This window comes from Eleutherodactylus coqui, chromosome 7 (assembly GCF_035609145.1).
Source record: "Eleutherodactylus coqui strain aEleCoq1 chromosome 7, aEleCoq1.hap1, whole genome shotgun sequence".
NCBI classification, from domain to species: Eukaryota; Metazoa; Chordata; class Amphibia; order Anura; family Eleutherodactylidae; genus Eleutherodactylus; species Eleutherodactylus coqui.
The window spans coordinates 8,239,555-8,263,791 of record NC_089843.1 but is presented as its reverse complement, the minus strand read 5'-3'; the positions used below and the strand labels follow the sequence as shown (position 1 = coordinate 8,263,791).

The window sequence follows — 24,237 nt, the reverse complement described above, 5'->3', positions numbered from 1 at the left end:
GCTATACACTGCGGGATCTGTGTACGAGGACAGCGCTGTACGCCGCGGGATCTGTGTACGAGGACAGCGCTGTACGCCGCGGGATCTGTGTACGAGGACAGCGCTGTACGCCGCGGGATCTGTGTACGAGGACAGCGCTGTACGCCGCGGGATCTGTGTACGAGGACAGCGCTGTACGCCACGGGATCTGTGTACGAGGACAGCGCTATACGCCGCAGGATCTGTGTACGAGGACAGCGCTGTACGCTGCGGGATCTGTGCACGAGGACAGTGCTGTACGCCGCGGGATCTGTGTACGAGGACAGCGCTGTACGCCGCGGGATCTGTGTACGAGGACAGCGCTGTACGCCGCGGGATCTGTTCATGAGGACAGCGCTGTACGCCGCGGGATCTGTGTAAGAGGATAGCGCTGTACCCTGCTGGATCTGTGTACGAGGACAGCGCTGTACACCGTGGGATCTGTGTAGGTGGATAGCGCTGTACGCCGTGGGATCTGTGTAGGTGGATAGCGCTGTACCCTGCGGGATCTGTGTACGAGGACAGCGCTGTACGCCGTGGGATCTGTGTAAGTGGATAGCGCTGTACCCTGTGGGATCTGTATGCAGGGACAGTGCTGTATCCTGTGGGATCTGTGTGCGAGGACAGCGCTGTACCCTGCGGGATCTGTGTGCGGGTACAGCGCTGTACGCCGCGGGATCTGTGTACGAGGACAGCGCTGTACGCCGCGGGATCTGTGCACGAGGACAGCGCTGTACGCCACGGGATCTGTGACGAGGACAGCGCTGTACGCCGCGGGATCTGTGTAAGAGGATAGCGCTGTACCCTGCGGGATCTGTGTGCGAGGACAGTGCTGTACCCTGCGGGATCTGTGTGCGAGGACAGCGCTATACACCGCGGGATCTGTGCACGAGGACAGCGCTGTACGCCGCGGGATCTGTGTACGAGGACAGCGCTGTACGCCGCGGGATCTGTGTACGAGGACAGCGCTGTAGGCAGCAGGATCTTTGTATAAGAGTTGCACTGCGAGATGAGTATGATGATTACTGTACACTGCGGAAACTGTTTATGAGAGTAGTACTCTACACTGCAGATTCTATGTATGTGAGGAAGGCAGTGTACACTGACACAGAGTGAATAGAATACAGGTAGTGATAGCTGCTCAAACTTATAAATAAGAATCAGAACTAGAACAGAAGCAATACAATAACCCCAGTAATAATGATGGACATGAAAATACCATGAGGTTCAGTCCTCTTTATCGGGTAGACGCCTCTTCTTGGAGGATGGGCTGTTATTTACTATACGTCTGTCCTTACTGAGACCTGGAGAAGTAAAATGTAAGGGGGCAATGGCGGCTCTGGCCTTCCTGCTGGGGTAATTAACCTAGAAAAAGGAAAAATGATCACAGCGATATTCCCGACGCTCGCTGCGACTTCCTGTCATGCCATATAATCTGATACTTAAATACTCAATGCACTGTCCACAAACGCTGTATGAATTAACAGTAGAAAATAATAAACTGAATTCTATCTTATTAGAACACTAATTATCACTCTGAAATACTGCTAACATCTGGATCACTTCACTGAGAGATCGGGTTACATGCTGCCCATTTAAGTTTATGAAGAGGAGAAGGAAGCAACTGTAAAGAAAGATACATACACTGCTGCTTCTACACTGTACTGCTCTATCATGTCCACGCTACTGTTGCTGTTCTGAAGGTATGCTTTTGGAGCAGGAGATCTTCTTCTAAGTGTGTGCAGTGGATGGGGACATAACAGCATTCTACATCCAGCAGCTCTGAGATAGAGAAGAGATCCTGCTCCCCTGTGTGTGCAGTGTGTAGAGACATCATAGCAGCAGTCTACACCAACCAGCTCAGTGATTGAGAAGAGATCCTGTTCTCCCCTATGTGTACAGTGTATGGAGGCATCATAGCAGCAGCCTACACCCACCAGCTCAGAGATAGAGAAGAGATCCTGCTCCCCTGTGTGTAGAGTGTATGGAGACATCATAGCAGCAGTCTACACCCAGCAGCTCAGAGATAGAGAAGAGATCCTGCTCTCCTATGTGTACAGTGTATGGAGGCATCATAGCAGCAGTCTACACCCACCAGCTCAGAGATAGAGAAGAGATACTGCTCCCCTATGTGTACAGTGTATGGAGGCATCATAGTAGCAGTCTACACCCACCAGCTGAGAGATAGAGAAGAGATACTGCTCCCCTGTGTGTGCAGTGTGTAGAGACATCAAAGCAGCAGTCTACACCCACCAGCTCAGGGATGGAGAAGAGATCCTGCTCTCCTATGTGTACAGTGTATGAAGACATCATAGTAGCAGTCTACACCCACAAGCTGAGAGATAGAGAAGAGATCCCGCTCTCCTATGTGTACAGTGTATGGAGACATCATAGCGGCAGTCTAGACCCACCAACTCAGTGATTGAGAAGAGATCCTGCTCCCCTGTGTGTGCAGTGTATGAAGACATCATAGCAGCAGTCTACACCCACTAGCTCAGAGATAGAGAAGAGATCCTGCTCCCCTATGTGTGCAGTGTATGGAGACATCATAGTAGCAGTCTACATCCACCAGCTCCAAGATAGAGAAGAGATCCTGATCCCCTGTGTGTGCAGTGCATGGAGACATCATAGCAGCAGTCTACACCCACCAGCTCAGAGATAGAGAAGAGATTCTGCTCCCCTGTGTGTGCAGTGTATGGAGACATCATAGCAGCAGTCTACACCCAGCAGCTCAGAGATAGAGAAGAGATCCTGCTCTCCTATGTGTACAGTGTATGGAGACATCATAGCAGCAGTCTACACCCACCAGCTCAGGGATAGAGAAGAGATCCTGTTCTCCTATGTGTGCAGTGTATGGAGACATCATAGCAGCAGTCTACACCCACCAGCTCAGAGACAGAGAAGAGATCCTGCTCTCCTATGTGTGTAGTGTATGGAGACATCATAGCAGCAGTCTACACTGACCAGCTCAGAGATAGAGAAGAGATCCTGCTCCCCTGTGTGTGCAGTGTATGGAGACATCATAGCAGCAGTCTACACCCACCAGCTCAGAGATAGAGAAGAGATCCTGTTCTGCTATGTGTGCAGTGTATGGAGACATCATAGCAGCAGTCTACACCCACCAGCTCAGTGATAGAGAAGAGATCCTGTTCTCCTATGTGTACAGTGTATGGAGACATAGCAGCAGTCTACACCCACCAGCTCAGAGAGAGAAGAGATCCTGTTCTCCCCTGTGTGTACAGTGTATGAAGACATCATAGCAGCAGTCTACACCCACCAGCTCAGTGATAGAGAAGAGATCCTGTTCTCCCCTGTGTGTACAGTGTATGAAGACATCATAGCAGCAGTCTACACCCACCAGCTCAGAGACAGAGAAGAGATCCTGCTCTCCTATGTGTGTAGTGTATGGAGACATCATAGCAGCAGTCTACACTGACCAGCTCAGAGATAGAGAAGAGATCCTGCTCCCCTGTGTGTGCAGTGTATGGAGACATCATAGCAGCAGTCTACACCCACCAGCTCAGAGATAGAGAAGAGATCCTGTTCTGCTATGTGTGCAGTGTATGGAGACATCATAGCAGCAGTCTACACCCACCAGCTCAGTGATAGAGAAGAGATCCTGTTCTCCCCTGTGTGTACAGTGTATGAAGACATCATAGCAGCAGTCTACACCCTCCAGCTCAGAGATAGAGAAGAGATTCTGCTCCCCTGTGTGTACAGACATCATAGCAATAGACCACAGTCCAAGAGCAGGAATTGGAGACATCCTATAGTCAGCTGATGGTCATTCAGAAGTGTTTGTAATCACCGCCTGGTCAGTATCATCACACACAGAGACTGAAACAGCATATTCTGAGATACATTATGAAATGGTTACAGCGACTACCAGGTGTGTCCTGCTCATTACCTGTCTGCTGGGCCCTGGAGATACAAGACTGCGGGGATTATGGATATGTGTGATCTGGAGATGGCGATATAGATTGCTGGTTATCTCTAGGGGGTTATACAACACCTCAGCATCCAGGCTGCGCAGCGCATCCTACACCAGAAAACATAGTAATAAAGTAGTAGGGGATGAATAGTGATGAGACAGAACTTTTTTGTAAAAAGGTGTTGGGTTGGTGGGTGGAGCCACCTGCAGTCCCTTAGATTTACTATAATTTACATGAGAAACTAGATTAAATCATAGTGCAAATCTAAGGTTTTTCCTGCCATAGAGTTTAGCAAGTGGTGCAAAAAAGGTCTAGGGTGTGCCAGAAGTAATAAAAGGCTTGCTCTGCTTACTCCTCTGTTATTTATCCAAGACTGTTCCCAGCAAGAGAAACCAAGTCATCTTGTAGATGTGAGAGGGTGAGGCAGCCTCCAATATGTGTGCATTGTTACTGTATGTAGTCCTCTGCGGTGTGTTTTATTATTTGTCCACAAGAGGTCGCTGTTCTACAAAAATATTATGGCCAAGCTGTAAGGAGACAGGACCATGGTAGCCTCTGATTGGAGCACCCGTTGCCTGGTTACAGCGTGCGCACGGGAGGAAAGAAGATTTAAAAGCGTGCGTACGCTGTGAGGGGACAGTTGGTCCAGGGAGAAAACACAGTAGAGCTACAGAAGAGGGAAGGAGGTCGTGTCCTGAGGGGACCGGAGCTGCAGTGGATTCAGATTGTCATCAGATGCCAGCCGGATGGGAGAAGATTTGCTGCCGGGGACGTTGCTGAATAACCGGAGCGAGACTGGATATTATGTGGGCAATACTGGATGCCGCTGAGGAAGTGAGTAACGGCTCTCTGCAGTACCGCACGCTGTTCTGGAGGGGCCCTCATCCATCTGGTCTCTTTGGCTGATCATACAGCAGACCGGGCCAGGAAGATAACTACGTGCACGCAAGACACCCCCCATCATAACAACTCATGATTGGCCTAGTATGTAATGACGCTATTGATTAACATATATGTGAACATGTAATTCCTATATACCCCAGTAGCATAGACTTTATTAATATTCCAATCTGGACTGAAAGAATGCAGTCAGAGATAAGAAGCTCCCCCCCTTGGTAGCTAGCGCTGGGAAGATGCGGAGGGGTTAGCTTCAACATTGTACTTGTACATACCAGGGTATACTATTGAGCTTGTTAACCATTTAACTGCTAGCTATTTCCTATTAAGGTGGATATATGTATATAGATGTATGTTTGCCTAGGCTGATATGAGAAACACATTTATATTATTACTACAAGGAGTAAAATAACTGTCATGTGTTCTATGTTGTGTCCGTGACTAGAACTGTAGTGGATATACGTAGAATCTATATTTCTGTGACAGTGGACATACATTTCATATGTAGTGGACAGTGGACCTGTGATAGACAGTTTTACGTATATTATGTATTCTGTATCTTCTGTATACCTATGACAGTATTTCTCCATCTTGTTTACTTAAACACAAATAATACAAGTATATATTTTTGATATACCCAATATATCCACGTCCTCATATATAATGAAACTCTCCATTCCCTAAACTGTAACAGACTTATACTGTAAATAACATTAAGTGGAACACTCCACTTCCCGATTCCTAACAGACTTTAGATAAAGCAAGTCAGACACAAGTAAACCGCAGTCTAGAACATTACCGCTTTTAGCTAACGCACTAGTAAAAATAAACCGTTTACGGGAAACTTATGCAAATAATATAGGAAATTTATGCAAATAATAGTTCAAGTTATAGCCTCCAATCATACCGGACCATCCACACGTGATGCCCAAGACAACCCACTCATCTCGTCCTGCCCTCTCCGGACTGATACCAGGTGACGGCCAATAACAGATGACCGGATGAAGGAAGAATCTCAAGACGCTTATCCAATAATCAAACAATACGTTGTATCTATGTAGTCTTTGGCCTGCCCAAAAGGGCAGATATGTTAAACTTTATAAAAGAGCCTACGTGCCCACAAATAAAGCAGAATTGGGAAGTTTATACATGCTGAACCTGTGTCAGTGGGAAATCTTCTTATGCGCACAAACAATTCATAACTAATTTGGAAGGGTGCAAACATTCCTATTGATTACGCCGTGGAACCCTAAAGGAAATCCACAATAGAACAATGCTCGGCCGCAGGGAATTCTGTCTTTCTGTCTTTGATCATGTGGCCATGGGATCTCATCCTCGCTCTCAGTTTTTGTCCTGTTTTTCTAACATAAAGCACCCCAACAGGACATTTACTGCAGCGGATCAGGTACACAACATCAGACGTGCAACATGTGAATGTCCCGGGATCTTATAGTCCTGCTGTGTGTTGGGGATCCGTATCCTGTCTGCGGTCCGTACATGTGAGCAGGTCTTACAGCTCCTTACATTACAGGGATCTTATAGTCCTGCTGTGTGTTGGGGATCTGTATCCTGTCTGCGGTCCGTACATGTCAGCAGGTCTTACAGCTCCTTACATTACAGGATCTTATACTTTTGCTGTGTGTTGGGGTTATGTATCCTGTCTGCGGTCCGTACATGTGAGCAGGTCTTACAGCTCCTTACATTACAGGGATCTTATAGTCCTGCTGTGTGTTGGGGTTATGTATCCTGTCTGAGGTCCGTACATGTCAGCAGGTCTTACAGCTCCTTACATTACAGGGATCATATAGTCCTGCTGTGTGTTGGGGATCTGTATCCTGTCCGCGGTCCGTACATGTCAGCAGGTCTTACAGCTCCTTACATTACAGGGATCTTATAGTCCTGCTGTGTGTTGGGGTTATGTATCCTGTCCGCGGTCCGTACATGTCAGCAGGTCTTACAGCTCCTTACATTACAGGGATCTTATAGTCCTGCTGTCTTGGGGATCTTTATCCTGTCCGCGGTTTGTACATGTCAGCAGGTCTTACAGCTCCTTACATTACAGGGATCTTATAGTCCTGCTGTGTGTTCGGGTTATGTATCCTGTCCACGGTCCATACATGTCAGCAGGTCTTACAGCTCCTTACATTACAGGGACCTTATAGTCCTGCTGTGTGTTGGGGTTATGTATCCTGTCTGTGGTCCGTACATGTCAGCAGGTCTTACAGCTCCTTACATTACAGGGATCTTATAGTCCTGCTGTGTGTTGGGGTTATGTATCCTGTCCGCGGTCCGTACATGTCAGCAGGTCTTACAGCTCCTTACATTACAGGGATCTTATAGTCCTGCTGTGTGTTGGGGTTATGTATCCTGTCCGCGGTCCGTACATTTCAGCAGGTCTTACAGCTCCTTACATTACAGGGATCTTATAGTCCTGCTGTGTGTTCGGGTTATGTATCCTGTCTGCGGTCCGTACATGTCAGCAGGTCTTACACCTCTTTACCTTACAGGGATAAGTTCCTTTTTGTGTGTGTGTCAAGAGGGCAATGCACTCCTGCAACACAGAAGGGGAGAGCCCGGGAATATGGTTTTCAGATGTCAGTATGTGTGTATATATATTCCTGCCTCTTCGGAGTCCTTCCTCAGGCATAATGAAATAGATCCTGAGAGGTTGGAAAGCTCTCTATAACATCATGTATTTCCGAAGAGGTTGGAAAGCTCTCTATAACATCATGTATTTTTGTCCGCCATTAAAAGGTCTCATATCTACAGGATAACTCAGTTTCTCCTGCTGGGAACAATCACATTTTGCTCCACTGCTTAACACCGTACCAAACTTTTTTTCATTATCCAGGACTGGCTTGTAAAACAACAGTCTCAGATAAATGTGCCCCCACATGTCTAGTAAGGCATAACATTGATTCTTTTTGGTACGTATTAATAGTAAAATTGTCTAAATTGATTTGCGCCAAAAATCCGATGCCGCACTAATAGTACGTACCTGCACTCGGTGAAGAGCGTTTTCTGCAATGGTCAGCGGAAGCGAAGGCACCTTCATGAGGAGGATAAGTTCTCTTACAGCGAGCGGACGAAGCAGCAAGGCAGCAGAATCAGATGCCGAGACCAGAACGTGCGACAGGATAGGAGGAGTGCAGGAGGAGCCATGCTGGGCAGAGCAGGCAACAAGGGACAGCTGCTGCGACTAGTGATAATGGGAGACACCATACATTGTTTTATCGAGAGCCATGGAAGCACATGTAGTCATGAAGTCCATCAGAGGAAAGATGGAGGCCAGATAACCAGGTGAGTTTTGTAGGCTTGGAGATCCCTGTAATGGCACCATCCAAGAAATAAAGCTTTCAGGCTAGTAGAGCTCCTTGACTGCCCAAAAGCTATATCCTTTTACTTTTGTGGAGACTCTTTAAAGTTTTCTATGAACTCAATAAAATGTCCATGCAGCCTGTGAAAACCCATTCTAGTGTGTGAGAAAGCATCTCTAGTCCGAAGGGGGCGGAGCTGCAGGCGGAGCCTAGAGCCACATTGGTTGACCATGTCAGGCTTATAATTCAGCCTAGCAACACCAAACAGTGTGGCAATGGCCTCCATTCATGGCCTCTTCAGTTTACATAGTAACATAGTGTGTAAGGCTAAAAAAAGCCCCATGTCCATCCGGTTCAGCCTATTAACCTGCAATGTTGATCCAGAAGAAAGCAACCCCCCCCCCCCCCCAATACATCCCACAATGGAAGGAGCTGCAGGGATGCTCAAGCTCTGATATGTCCTTCTTGAGTACCGCTGCCCCAAACTGTCCACAATATCCCATGTGTGGTCTGACCAGTGACTTGTAAAGAGGAAGAACAATGATATGTTAGGGAATTTCCTGAGGCTAAATAGATGGCAGACACTTTGCTGAATTAATGGACAACCCTGCAGTGACACAGGGAGCCGCCTGCAAGCAGTGACACAGGGAGCCGCCTGCAAGCAGTGACAGAGGGAGCCGCCTGCAAGCAGTGACACGGGGAGCCGCCTGCAAGCAGTGACACAGGGAGCCGCCTACAAGCAGTGACACCGGGAGCCGCCTACAAGCAGTGACACCGGGAGCCGCCTGCAAGCAGTGACACAGGGAGCCGCCTGCAAGCAGTGACACAGGGAGCCGCCTGCAAGCAGTGACACAGGGAGCCGCCTGCAAGCACTGACACAGGGAGCCGCCTGCAAGCACTGACACAGGGACCCGCCTGCAAGCAGTGACACAGGGAGCCGCCTGCAAGCAGTGACACAGGGAGCCGCCTGCAAGCAGTGACACAGGGAGCCGCCTGCAAGCACTGACACAGGGAGCCGCCTGCAAGCACTGACACAGGGACCGCCTGCAAGCAGTGACAGAGGGAGCCACCTGCAAGCCGTGACACAGGGAGCCACCTACAAGCAGTGACACCGGGAGCCGCCTGCAAGCAGTGACACAGGGAGCCGCCTGCAAGCAGTGACACAGGGAGCCGCCTGCAAGCACTGACACAGGGACCCGCCTGCAAGCAGTGACACAGGGAGCCGCCTGCAAGCAGTGACACAGGGAGCCGCCTGCAAGCACTGACACAGGGAGCCGCCTGCAAGCACTGACACAGGGAGCCGCCTGCAAGCACTGACACAGGGACCGCCTGCAAGCAGTGACAGAGGGAGCCGCCTGCAAGCCGTGACAGAGGGAGCCATCTGCAAGCAGTGACACAGGGAGCCATCTGCAAGCAGTGACACAGGGAGCCGCCTGCAAGCCGTGACACCGGGAGCCGCCTGCAAGCCGTGACACCGGGAGCCACCTGCAAGCAGTGACACCGGGAGCCGCCTGCAAGCAGTGACACAGGGAGCCGCCTGCAAGCCGTGACAGAGGGAGCCGCCTGCAAGCAGTGACACAGGGAGCCGCCTGCAAGCAGTGACAGAGGGAGCCGCCTGCAAGCAGTGACACAGGGAGCCGCCTGCAAGCAGTGACACAGGGAGCTGCCTGCAAGCAGTGACACAGGGAGCCGCCTGCAAGCAGTGACACAGGGAGCCGCCTGCAAGCAGTGACACGGGGAGCCGCCTGCAAGCAGTGACACGGGGAGCCGCCTACAAGCACTGACACAGGGAGCCGCCTGCAAGCAGTGACAGAGGGAGCCATATGCAAGCAGTGACACAGGGAGCCACCTGCAAGCCGTGACACCGGGAGCCGCCTGCAAGCCATGACACCGGGAGCCGCCTGCAAGCCGTGACACAGGGAGTCGCCTGCAAGCCGTGACACAGGGAGTCGCCTGCAAGCCGTGACACGGAGCCGCCTGCAAGCCGTGACACAGGGAGCCGCCTGCAAGCCGTGACACAGGGAGCCGCCTGCAAGCCGTGACACAGGGAGCCGCCTGCAAGCCGTGACACGGGGAGCCGCCTGCAAGCAGTGACACGGGGAGCCGCCTGCAAGCAGTGACACGGGGAGCCGCCTGCAAGCAGTGACACGGGGAGCCGCCTGCAAGCAGTGACACGGGGAGCCGCCTGCAAGCCGTGACACAGGGAGCCGCCTGCAAGCAGTGACACAGGGAGCCGCCTGCAAGCAGTGACAGAGGGAGCCACCTGCAAGCCGTGACAGAGGGAGCCACCTGCAAGCAGTGACAGAGGGAGCCACCTGCAAGCAGTGACAGAGGGAGCCACCTGCAAGCAGTGACACAGAGACCCACCTGCAAGCAGTGACAGAGGGAGCCACCTGCAAGCAGTGTCACAGGAAGCCAACTGCAAGCAGTGACACAGGGAGCCACCTGCAAGCAGTGACACAGGGAGCCACCTGCAAGCAGTGACACAGAGACCCACCTGCAAGCAGTGACACAGGGACCCACCTGTAAGCAGTGACACAGGAACCCACCTGCAAGCAGTGACACAGGGACCCACCTGCAAGCAGTGACACAGGGAGCCACCTGCAAGCAGTGACACAGGGAGCCACCTGCAAGCAGTGACACAGGGACCCACCTGCAAGCAGTGACACAGGGACCCACCTGCAAGCAGTGACACAGGGACCCGCCTGTAAGCAGTGACACAGGAACCCACCTGCAAGCAGTGACACGGGGAGCCGCCTGCAAGCAGTGACACAGGGAGCCGCCTGCAAGCAGTGACACAGGGAGCCGCCTGCAAGCAGTGACACAGGGAGCCGCCTGCAAGCAGTGACACAGGGACCCGCCTGCAAGCAGTGACACAGGGACCCACCTGCAAGCAGTGACACAGGGACCCACCCTCAAGCAGTGACACGGGGAGCCGCCTGCAAGCAGTGACACAGGGACCCACCTGCAAGCAGTGACACAGGGACCCACCCTCAAGCAGTGACACAGGGACCCACCTGCAAGCAGTGACACAGAGCATGGAAGTGGTCTTGGTTGGCTTCCAGCTGATCCCAGTCTAGCTCCCAGCAGGTAATTGGGGTGAGGAGAGTTGGCAGTCCATAAAGCATGGAGCCACAGACGCCAGATGAAGACACGGCCCTGACAAGAAAGAAGCACACCAGGTCATGTATGTGATGATCAGGTTTCATACAGGCTTAAAAACAATTTCCATGACATTTCCATGACAAAAATCTTGATTTTCAAAGACATTCGCGAAACTCAAAATACACACAATTAAAGGTTTATTGTTATTTTTAAAACGCCGCAAGAAGTGAGAGAATCAGCAATGATTTTTTTTATGTAGGTTGAAAGTGAGTGGCAAATGAAAAGTAAGTGAATAGTGCATGATGGCTTTACATTTAGACGTGGCAATTATCGTGCATTCTCCTTCGTTTGAAGGTATTTTGCGCAATATGTAAGTCCCATGTAAGTGAGCGTTACTTCTTGGCTGCTAACTGTGATTTGGAGAAGACATGTGTCATTTGACCCCAACAAAGGTGGCACAAGCTAACAACACCTACACAGTATACGGATACTGAGAGGAAGGGGCACAAAGCAAATGGTTTAGTAAATCCTCAAATAACATCAACTAGACGTCACGCCTCTCATGGGGCAATGTGCTGCCCGAGTAAAGCAGGTCCTACAAACGTCATAGGATCCCATCATGGGAATGTGGTGAGCAGCAGGTCCTGTATCCCATGTGTGATCCGGAAGCAGACGTCATGGGATCCCATCATAGGGATATGGTGAGGACCGGATCCTGTATCCCATGTGTGATGCTGAAGCAAACGTCATGGGATCCCATCATAGGGATATGGTGAGGACCGGGTCCTGTATCCCATGTGTGATGCTGAAGCAAACGTCATGGGATCCCATCATGGGGATATGGTGAGGACCGGGTCCTGTATCCCATGTGTGATGCTGAAGCAAACGTCATGGGATCCCATCATGGGGATGTGGTGAGGACCGGATCCTGTATCCCATGTGTGATGCTGAAGCAAACGTCATGGGAAGCCATCATGGGGATGTGGTGAGGACCGGATCCTGTATCCCATGTGTGATGCTGAAGCAAAGGTCATGGGATCCCATCATGGGGATGTGGTGAGGACCGGATCCTGTATCCCAAGTGTGATGCTGAAGCAAACGTCATGGGATCCCATCATGGGGATATGGTGAGGACTGGGTCCTGTATTCCATGTGTGATGCTGAAGCAAACGTCATGGGATTCCAACATGGGGATGTGGTGAGGACCGGATCCTGTATCCCATGTGTGATGCTGAAGCAAACGTCATAGGATCCCATCATGGGGATGTGGTGAGGACCAGATCCTGTATCCCATGTGTGATGCTGAAGCAAACGTCATGGGATCCCATCATGGGGATATGGTGAGGACCGGGTCCTGTATCCCATGTGTGATGCTGAAGCAAACGTTATGGGATCCCATCATGGGGATGTGGTGAGGACCGGATCCTGTATCCCATGTGTGATACTGAAGCAAACGTCATGGGATCACATCATGGGGATGTGGTGAGAACTGGGTCCTGTATCCCATGTGTGATGCTGAAGCAAACGTCCTAGGATCCCATCATGGGGATGTTGTGAGGACCGGATCCTGTATCCCATGTGTGATGCTGAAGCAAACATCATGGGATCCCATCATGGGGATGTGGTGAGGACCGAATCCTGTATCCCATGTGTGATGCTGAAGCAAACGTCATGGGATCCCATCATGGGGATGTGGTGAGGACCGGATCCTGTATCCCATGTGTGATGCTGAAGCAAACGTCACGGGATCCCATCATGGGGATGTAGTGAGGACCGGATCCTGTATCCCATGTGTGATGCTGAAGCAAAGGTCATGGGATCCCATCATGGGGATGTGGTGAGGACCGGATCCTGTATCCCATGTGTGATGCTGAACCAAACGTCATGGGATCCCATCATGAGGATATGGTGAGGACCGGGTCCTGTATCCCATGTGTGATGCTGAAGCAAACGTTATGGGATCCCATCATGGGGATGTGGTGAGGAACGGGTCCTGTATCCTATGTGTGATGCTGAAGCAAACGTCATGGGATCCCATCATGGGGATGTGGTGAGGACCGGATCCTGTATCCCATGTGTGATGCTGAAGCAAACGTCATGGGATCCTATCATGGGGATATGGTGAGGACTGGGTCCTGTATCCCATGTGTGATGCTGAAGCAAACGTTATGGGATCCCATCATGGGGATGTGGTGAGGACCGGATCCTGTATCCCATGTGTGATGCTGAAGCAAACGCCATGGGATCCCATCATGTGGTGAGGACCGGATCCTGTATCCCATGTGTGATGCTGAAGCAAACGTCATGGGATCCCATCCTGGGGATGTGGTGAGGACCGGATCCTGTATCCCATGTGTGATGCTGAAGCAAACGTCATGAGAAGCCATCATGGGGATGTGGCGAGGACTGTATCCTGTATCCCATGTGTGATGCTGAAGCAAAGGTCATGGGATCCCATCATGGGGATGTGGTGAGGACCGGATCCTGTATCCCATGTGTGATGCTGAAGCAAACGTCATGGGATCCCATCATGGGGATGTGATGAGGACCGGGTCCTGTATCCCATGTGTGATGCTGAAGCAAACGTCATGGGATCTCATCATGGGGATGTGGTCAGGACCGGATCCCATGTGTGATGCTGAAGCAAACGTCATGGGATTCCATCATGGGGATGTGGTGAGGACCAGATCCCATGTGTGATGCTGAAACAAACGTCATGGGATCCCATCATGGGGATTTGGGGAGGACCAGATCCTGTATCCCATGTGTGATGCTGAAGCAAACGTCATGGGATCCCATCATGGGGATGTGATGAGGACCGGGTCCTGTATCCCATGTGTGATGCTGAAGCAAACGTCATGGGATCCCATCATGGGGATTTGGTGAGGACCGGATCCTGTATCCCATGTGTGATGCTGAAGCAAACGTCATGGGATCCCATCATGGGGATGTGATGAGGACCGGGTCCTGTATCCCATGTGTGATGCTGAAGCAAACGTCATGGGATCTCATCATGGGGATGTGGTCAGGACCGGATCCCATGTGTGAAGCTGAAGCAAACGTCATGGGATTCCATCATGGGGATGTGGTGAGGACCGGATGCTGTATCCCATGTGTGAAGCTGAAGCAAACGTCATGGGATCCCATCATGGGGATGTGGTGAGGATGGGGTCCTGTATCCCATGTGTGATGCTGAAGCAAACGTCATAGGATCCCATCATGGGGATTTGGTCAGGACTGGATCCTGTATCCCATGTGTGATGCTGAAGCAAACGTCATGGGATCCCATCATGGGAATGTGGTGAGGACCAGGTCCTGTATCCCATGTGTGATGCTGAAGCAAACGTCATGGGATCCCATCATAGGGATTTGGTCAGGACCGGATCCTGTATCCCATGTGTGATGCTGAAGCAAACATCATGGGATCCCATCATGGGGATGTGGTGAGGACCGAATCCTGTATCCCATGTGTGATGCTGAAGCAAACGTTATGGGATCCCATCATGGGGATGTGGTGAGGACCAGGTCCCGTATCCCATGTGTGATGCTGAAGCAAACATCATGGGATCCCATCATGGGGATGTGGTGAGGACCGAATCCTGTATCCCATGTGTGATGCTGAAGCAAACGTCATGAAATCCCATCATGGGGATGTGGTGAGGACCGGGTCCTGTATCCCATGTGTGATGCTGAAGCAAACATCATGCAATCCCATCATGGGGATGTGGTGAGGACCAGGTCCTGTATCCCATGTGTGAAGCTGAAGACCCCCTAAAGATGAGAGACAAGTCCGTCTGCTTCTTTCTATTCTCCTGCAGCTTTGATTCAATGGAAGCAACAAGAACCCCTCGTGTGGTGGTCAGTGAAGGTCCATTACTAAGGGAGAAGGCTTCCCAGCCAGAATCAGTACAGCATCCTTATGAGTCGTGTATAAGACATCTGCCAGGACTAACCGACAACAACCTACCTGATGACTTTATAGGCTTCAATGACTCCGCTGTTAGCAGTCAGGGCCGACTCTCTGCGATGCGTCTGGTCTGCGTGGAGAAGCCCCGGATCCAGCAGCGGTCGGCTCACGTCACACATGACTCTTACTACAAGGTAAAGAATACAGCAGAAGATGAGGAACGCTAAAGACTGACACCTACAACCACACATGGAACGAGGGGGACTCTGCAAATGACACAAGGAAGTATTAAAGGGGTCGTCCCACCTACACAGGACAGGGGACAACCTGCTGAGCCGTGGGGGTCCAGTAGTCCCACTGACATTAACTGAGCAGTGGTGTGCATGCGTATCTGCCACAGGTTTCCTTGTGGGGCGCTGCCAGGATCAGTGACCCCGACTGATCAGCACGTTAACCCCTATCCTGTAAATAAAGGATAGCTTTCATTTGTAGGACAACCCCTTAAGGACGCGGCCTGGTTTGGTACTTAACCCCTTCCCGACATACGTGCGGCTATAGACGTCCCCCCATGCAGTATGACATATATACCGTAGTAGCTCACAGCATATGCTGTGTATGCAGCGGGCTCGGCAGCTGACTACGCTCCATACATGGTAGGCATCGGCTGTCTGATAGCCCAAACCCGCCTGCAGCAGCCACGATCAGAGAGATCTATGACCATGCCTGTTAACCCTTCAAATGCTGCTGTCAGTGAAATTTAAATGTCTCAATCAATGGGCATTTAGGCCCCCAGGGCTGCCGTGTATGTTTGCCTATTAAAATGTGCGTCTAGCATGTCTTTAATAGAAAATCTGTTAAAACGCGGTATAATGAACTGACAGTGGCCATTAAAGGGTTAACCGTTCCGATCATCAGCAGTGACAGCGGTGTAAGAAACAGTCGGCACCTGCATTGTATGGAGCAGCAACCCCTCCCAATCCACCTCCATACAAACTCCAAACACACGGGATGTAACGGTACGTTAAGGGGTTAAGAACCATCTTCAGCATAAAGAAGAACAAGGAGTCCTGGAAGTGCTGATTTGGGCCCCAGAGCCCTGATCTCACATCCTCCAGTCTGTCTGGAATTACATGAAGAGACAGGATTGAAGGCGCTTCGTTCTCCAACGTGTTTGGAACAACCACCCTGCCGAGTGCCTTCAAAAACTGTGTGCAAGGGCATAGGGCTTCACACCAAATACTGACGCTCCGTTCAGTTTCCGCTCAGCTGCCCGGCTTTTAGCGCTTTTTCTTCCAGTATTTCTTCCTGGATCTGCAGCCGAACCTCCAACAGAAGGTTCCAACACAGATGGGAAACCAGCCTGATTACTCTGCAGCATTCTGTACACGCCATACATATACGGTATTTACACTAGATGCTTCCCTTCCATGCCGTACATGTATGTCATGAATGTGGAGGGGGGTGTCCTGGAGCTGGGAGGAGCACCTATCAAGCATGCAATGACCTTCCCGTGTACGCGGTACGCCATGGCGAGATAACAGTGCGCTTACTGCAGAGGGCACCTCTCACAACAGAGGAGGCGGACAATGCAGCAAGCAGAGGAGTCAGTAACACGGCTGCAGACCGTCAGCTCATCACACTGAGGGCCCTTCTACACGCAACCATTATTCTTCAAAAAACTGTTGGATCGTGCGAATTTCACTGATAACCGTGTAAAGCGCGGCTGATGATCGAACGCCGAACGATAATTTGTTGATGTTATGCAGGCATGCATTATTCTTCGGACTTCGCTGCGTGCGAACAGCGACCGTTTATCCGTGCACATCCACCGCCACAGTGACTATAAACCATGGAACCATTGCCAACTATTTACCTGCCTGTATAACAGGAGCGAACTCATCAACCCCTGTAAAAGGAGCCATAAGAAAGGCAACTGCCTCAACTACTTCCTGCTCTCTGGATGCCGCAGTGTAAAGCATAGAGGCTTTTATTCTGGTTGCTGTGACTACATCCAGGGTCGTGCACACGTCTCCAGCTCAATACAATACATAATGTACATATAAACCACATGTGTGAGTTATAACTGAAGAAACGCAAACATACTGATGTACATGCATAAAGGTCTAGCCCCTCCATCCTTTACACTGCAGGCTGCAACTAAAATGTTGCAAAAATAAGGCTCGTATTAAAGAAGTTATTCCCAAAATTGACTTTCATCACCTCTCCACAGGATAGGTGATAATAATCTGATTGGTGGGACCCCCACTGATCCTGAGAACAGGGGTCCCACGTCCCTCTCCCCTACTCACAGCACCCAACCCGCAGGCACATGGAGCTGGACTGGAGAGGCACTCCAGCATGCACGGTGCCACTCCATCCAATGGGGCTGACCTACAGCCCTAGAGGACAAGCACTCGGCTATCTACAGCACTCGCATTGGAGGTGAATGGCACCAGGCATGTGCGACCGTTCATTCTTCTCCTCCCGCTGGGGTGCAGGACGGGACCCTCATCAACACACAATGAGAACATCCACTCACGGTCTGAGGCTCCTTCGGGAAGCAGCAGGTGACATTTCTCCTTCTCGCTGTTGCGTTCCAGCAGCCACGACTTGAAGAAAATCTCCAAACTCTGAACATTTGGCGAAATAATGCGAGTGTCGAAGTCACAAACATGGGAACCTGAGAAGGGGTTACAGTGATTGAGATGCCGCCAGCAGCGAACAGGACGACTGTCATAGAGCCTCCCTCATACCCCGGTCTGGAGGCGTCTCAGGAGACCCGTTCTCCTCCAGCTCCCATGAGACGTGAAGAAGGAGCAGCCGACGCAGCGTACTCAGATCAGCCTCCTTCAGACCACCGTCCAGGTCACCGATGAGTTCACGTCCCGGCCGGGTGGAGACCACAGTCACCTGATGAGAGAACAACGTCATAGCACCCTGAGCAAATCTGCAGGCGGAGACCCTTATATACAGTCCGATACTGTATAAATGTGTGAAGAAGTGCCACATCAGCCAACCAAAGGGCAACCGCTCCCATACCAGCCAACAAAGGGGGCAATCGCTCCCATACCAGCCAACAAAGGGGGCAACCGCTCCCATACCGGCCGACAGAGGGGCAACAGCTCTTATACCGGACGACAAAGGGACAACCGCTCCCATACCAGCCGACCGAGGGGCAACCGCTCCTATACCGAGGGGCAACCGCTCCCATACCAGCAGACCGAGGGGCAACCGCTCCTATACAGAGGGGCAACCGCTCCTATATCAGCCGACCGAGGGGCAACCGCTCCCATAACGGCTGACCGAGGGGCAACCGCTCCCATAACGGCCGACCGAGGGACAACCGCTCCCATAACGGCCGAACGAGGGGCAACCGCTCCCATAACGGCCGAACGAGGGGCAACCGCTCCCATAACGGCCGAACGAGGGGCAACCGCTCCCATAACGGCCGAACGAGGGGCAATCGCTCCCATAACGGCCGAACGAGGGGCATCCGCTACCATAACGGCCGAACGAGGGACAACCGCCCCCATACCAGCCGAACGAGGGGCAAACGCTCCCATACCGGCCGACCGAGGGGCAACCATTCCCATACCGGCCGACCGAGGGGGCAACCGCTCCCATACCGGCTGACCGAGAGGGCAACCGCTCCCATACCGGCCGACCGAAGGGGCAACCGCTCCCATACCGGCCGAACGAGGGGCAACCGCTCCCATACCGGCCGAACGAGAAGCAACCGTTCCCATACCGGCCGACCGAGGGGGCAACTGCTCCCATACTGGCTGACCGAGAGGGCATCCGCTACCATAACGGCCGAACGAGGGGCAACCGCCCCCATACCAGCTGAACGAGGGGCAAACGCTCCCATACCGGCCGAACGAGGGGCAACCATTCCCATACCGGCCGACCGAGGGGGCAACCGCTCCCATACCGGCTGACCGAGAGGGCAACCGCTCCCATACCGGCCGACCGAAGGGGCAACCGCTCCCATACCGGCTGACCGAGAGGGCAACCGCTCCCATACCGGCCGACCGAAGGGGCAACCGCTCCCATACCGGCCGAACGAGGGGCAACCGCTCCCATACCAGCCGAACGAGGGGCAACCGTTCCCATACCGGCCGACCGAGGGGGCAACTGCTCCCATACTGGCTGACCGAGAGGGCAACCGCTCCAATACCGGCCGAACGAGGGGCAACCGTTCCCATACCGGCCGACCGAGGGGGCAACTGCTCCCATACTGGCTGACCGAGAGGGCAACCGCTCCCATACCAGCAGACCGAGGGGCAACCGCTCCTATATCAGCCGACCGAGGGGCAACCGCTCCCATAACGGCCGACCGAGGGGCAACCGCTCCCATAACGGCCGAACGAGGGGCAACCGCTCCCATAACGGCCGAACGAGGGGCAACCGCTCCCATAACGGCCGAACGAGGGGCAACCGCTCCCATAACGGCCGAACGAGGGGCAACCGCTCCCATAACGGCCGAACGAGGGGCAACCGCTCCCATACCGGCCGACCGAGGGGCAACCATTCCCATACCGGCCGACCGAGGGGGCAACCGCTCCCATACCGGCTGACCGAGAGGGCAACCGCTCCCATACCGGCCGACCGAAGGGGCAACCGCTCCCATACCGGCCGAACGAGGGGCAACCGCTCCCATACCGGCCGAACGAGGGGCAACCGTTCCCATACCGGCCGACCGAGGGGGCAACTGCTCCCATACTGGCTGACCGAGAGGGCAACCGCTCCAATACCGGCCGAACGAGGGGCAACCGTTCCCATACCGGCCGACCGAGGGGGCAACTGCTCCCATACTGGCCGACCGAGAGGGCAACCGCTCCCATACCGGCCGACCGAAGGGGCAACTGCTCCCATACTGGCCGACCGAGGGGCAACCGCTCCCATACCGGCCAACAAAGGGGGCAACCGCTCCCATACCGGCCGACCGAAGGGGCAACTGCTCCCATACTGGCCGACCGAGGGGCAACCGCTCCCATACCGGCCAACAAAGGGGGCAACCGCTCCCATACCGGCCAACAAAGGGGGAAACCGCTCCCATACCGGCCGAACGAGACGCAACCGCTTCCATACCGGCCAACTAAGGGGCAAAGGCAAAAGACAGGCAGATTCTTACTGGTGCGGTATGCAAGCCCCATTTGATAACACTGCGATGCAGACATGTCTGCACAGACTAATCCCATTCTATGTGAAAGGTCCCTGATGAGACTGTATGGGGGACAGTATGCAGGACCGAATATTCTGAATCGGTAAGACCATATCTTACAATAACAGCCCATTCACACAGGCGTAACTCTGTGCTGCCTGTATTTTTACTAGCTGTATATGGACAGCACACGGACCCATTAACCCCCTAAGGACACGGCTTATTTTGGGCTTAAGGTCGCAGCGATTTTTGGTGGATTCTCATCTCCATTTTTCAAAAGCCGTAGCTGTTTATCTTTCCGTCACGCGGACGTATGAGGGCTTGTTTTTTGTCTTGCGAACTGTAGTTTTTATTGGTGCCATTTTTGGGTACATAAACTATATTGTAAATCTTTTATTATTTTTTTTTATGATCGTAGGGAGAGAAAACGCATCAATTCTGCCACAGATTTAGATTTTTTTTTCATAGCGTTAATCCTGCAGCTTAATATATTTTTTTACGTTTTTGCATTTGATTTTTGTTTTCTTCTAAATCGCTGCATTCAAAGTCCTATAACTTTCTTATTTCTCCATGGACGGAGCTCCGTGAGGGTTCATTTTTTGCGAGACGAGATGTAGTTTTTATTGGTACTATTTGGGGTACATACGGCTTTTTTGATCACTTTTATTGCGTTTTTTGGGAGGCAAAATGCTACAAATTAGCATTTTGCCTGTTTTTTTTAGCATTTCTTTTAACGCTTTTGCCATACAGGATAAATAGCGTGTTCAGCTTAGTGTACGTGTCGTTACGGAAACAACTATACCAAATATGTGGGATTTTTTTAATGCCAATATGAGAGAAAGCACCCCAAAAGTTTTTTTTTTTACATTTTTATTTTTTGTACATTATTTTGATCCTTTTTTATTTTTACACCATTTGTGTCCCTCTGGGGGACTTACACTGTAGCACCGATGATTACTGTAATAGGGCATTGCAGGACTTTAGGTAGCGTCCTGTTACCATGGCAACTAGTCGGGCTATATCATGAGAGCCCTATAACATCACAGAGGGAATGCGCTCCTTCTGTGAATCCTTCCCATGCCGCGATCTACATAGATCGCAGCAGGGAAGGGGTTAACAGCCGGGGCGGTGGGGCGCATCTCCAATGCACCTCCGCTGTTGCACCGGGAGGCCGGCTATCAGTGACAGCCGGCTCTGGCTGCCGTATAGCGCGAGATCTCTTATGATCTCATGCTATCCACATGACATAAGGGTACGTCCAGTTGCGGGAACTACCCCGCTGCCATGACGTACCCTTACGTCATATGGAGGGAAGGGGTTAAAGTACGTTGGTGTATTCACATGTGTGTTTTATGCAGACTAATGCTGCACGTAAAAAAATAAAAAATAAAGCGCCATGTCTTATTTTATTTCGTATTCGTGGCCAATGAGAGTCTATGGGAGCATTAATAAGGCAGTGAAGAACAAGCGACATCAAATGTTCCTTCCGTCGTTACTGAAAGATGGAGGGCAGACGAACGTGAACATGCGACAAAGATGCATAAGATCCGCAGCGGCACACTGAGGTGTCTTTCATGGATCAGTATTGTGTATAACCGTGTGAATGAGCCCTTAAAGGGGTTTTCCAGAGACCGGACACAATTTCCACTAATTGCTATTGTTCCATCTGAATCCTCCCAATGAGCATCATTAGCTTTTCCTGCTCACCGGCGCCACCTTCCAGCTAGTGTCAGATTTACACATTGTTATTTAACATAACTGCCGGGAAGTGAAAAACTCCATCCCCCACAATGCCCCCTGCCAGGTACTCACACGTGTACAAACTGTCGTCATGACCAGTAAACCAGCGGAGCGGGCGGGCCGTAACCACTGGATACCAATGGAGAACTAAGCGGGGGAGACCATGGAAAAGCCAGATCTCAGCAGCTTGGTAAGCCAAGCTTTACCGTTATGTTACATATCGCCGGATGAAGGAGATAGCTTGCACTTTGAATCAGTGGACTCCCCCTTTAGAGCTCCCCTCGGCCCCCCTCACAGACGTGTTTGTACAGCGTTTAGCGCTGCGCTGTATGACGCTCCTATTCATTTCAGTAGGGCCGCTCACACAAGCGTCTTCAGAGCTGCTCTTTGACTGCGATGCATGATTTATCTTTGGCCGTTTTCAGCCGTGCGTCGCCCATGGAAATGAAAACGTGGCAAAATTTGGTACCGCATTTTTGGCAGCAGTAAACACCAGCGCTAACTGCACTACCAAAAAAAAAAGGGGATACCTAGCTGACGCTGTCTGACTCTCCAGGACTCTGGGCACGCTGCTGGGCACTTGTCAAGCTGACAAAAGATCTTTTGCTGGTGATGGAGATTGGAAATCCCCGCCTCCAGCAAGAGATTGCTCTGATTGGCTGAGTGACAGCTGGATCAACCAATCATAGTGATTGGTGCATTCAGCACTGGCTGTGATTGGATGAGCCGGTTGTCACTCAGCTGACTCAGCCAATCAGAGCAATCTCTTGCTGGAGGTGGGGATTTCTAACCCTCATCAGTAGCAAAAGATCCTCTGGCAGCTTGACAAGTGCCCAGCAGCGTGCCCAGAGTCCTGAAGAGTCCCGGACAGCGCCAGCTAGGTATCCCTTTTTTTTGGTAGTGCAGTTAGCGCTGGCGTTTAACGCTGCCAAAAATGTGGTACCAAGTTGTGCCACGTTTTTAGCATCGCTGAAACCGCTGCCCATGCATTTCAATGGGCGACGCACGGCTGAAAACGGCCATAGAACATGCATTGCTGTCAAAGCACAGCGTGGAAGAGGTCTATAGAGCGGCGCTGGGGAACCCCAAGGGCACCTGCACGGGGAGTATTGATTTTTTTAAAATTTAGCATCCTTGGCTGTGTTTTCAGCAAACTCTGGCATAACGCGTGCCAGCGCTGCTGAAACTGGGCTGAATCTGCAGTAAGTGCAGCCTTCTGCAAACGCCTGTGTGAGGGAGGCCTCCCACATATCCTACTGTGCCTGCAGATTTCCTGCTACTTGTATATACAGAGGCTTCTGTCCGGGTCAACTTGTGATCACCTCCACAAAGCAGCCATGTAATGCGGCCCCCAAGGAGCCATGCTGCATCCGCTGCTTGTTCTGCTGCAGGGAGTCCAGCACCGCCAGGGACAGCGCTCCGTTCCTCAGCCCTGCGGCCCCTTCCATCGGTAGAGCCTGCAGCTCACACAGGCAGCGCTGGAGGCGAAACAAGTTACCTCTCACTTCCTACACAGAGACAAAAGATAAAAAGTCATCAGATGACAACATCAATAGCAGAAGTGACTGGTGGATCCAGAACGCCGGCGTCTGTGGAGCGCTGCGGGAGCTTCATTTACGGGGTCGGTTCTGCTACGGCAGGAGGGATTCTGATAAGAGGAGGCGACTGCTAAAGAAATATATTATCCAATGACATGCAAACCCAGCGAGGAGTCAGCCCACCTTACAGCCCCTCACACGTCCTCTTACCAGCAGGGGGAGCAGACACCGGTGCCTCTCTCTGACGCTGTAGACACTCAGACGGTCTCCGGGTTGTGCGGCGGCTGCGCCCAGGCACAGAACGTTCCCAAGAGCCTCACACAATATGGACTTCAGCGCAGCCCACCCCGGAGGACTGATGTCTACCACCAGCACACGAGGGTAGATGTTCTCAGCGACCCGACCGGAGCACATGCTGCGCAAAGAGAGAAGACTCATCTCAGACACAAGAACAAGGGGAAGAGATAGAAGAAAGCCCAAGATGCTCCAAGTGTCTCCTCGGCCAGAAGGAGGTAATTGTAACACTGCACATACGGCCATTAGGACAACAGCTACAATCATGGTAAATCCATGGAGAACCCGCAGGTAAGACCGGCCCATATGAATGTACCCGAGAGAC

The 24,237-nt window shown here is 51.9% G+C and overlaps 1 protein-coding gene across 1 annotated transcript; it reads right to left on the bottom strand.

The window, feature by feature from the left end:
* Positions 1-1,245: 1,245 nt before the first annotated feature.
* Positions 1,246-24,032, bottom strand: M1AP (meiosis 1 associated protein). The gene is made up of 9 exons (XM_066574565.1): positions 23,829-24,032; positions 23,403-23,588; positions 17,930-18,086; positions 17,716-17,856; positions 15,237-15,363; positions 11,182-11,323; positions 7,846-8,046; positions 3,926-4,057; positions 1,246-1,383 (listed from the first exon to the last, which is right to left on the bottom strand). Exons 1-9 carry the CDS (start codon positions 24,030-24,032, stop codon positions 1,246-1,248), a joined length of 1,428 nt encoding a protein of 475 aa, XP_066430662.1.
* Positions 24,033-24,237: the final 205 nt, after the last annotated feature.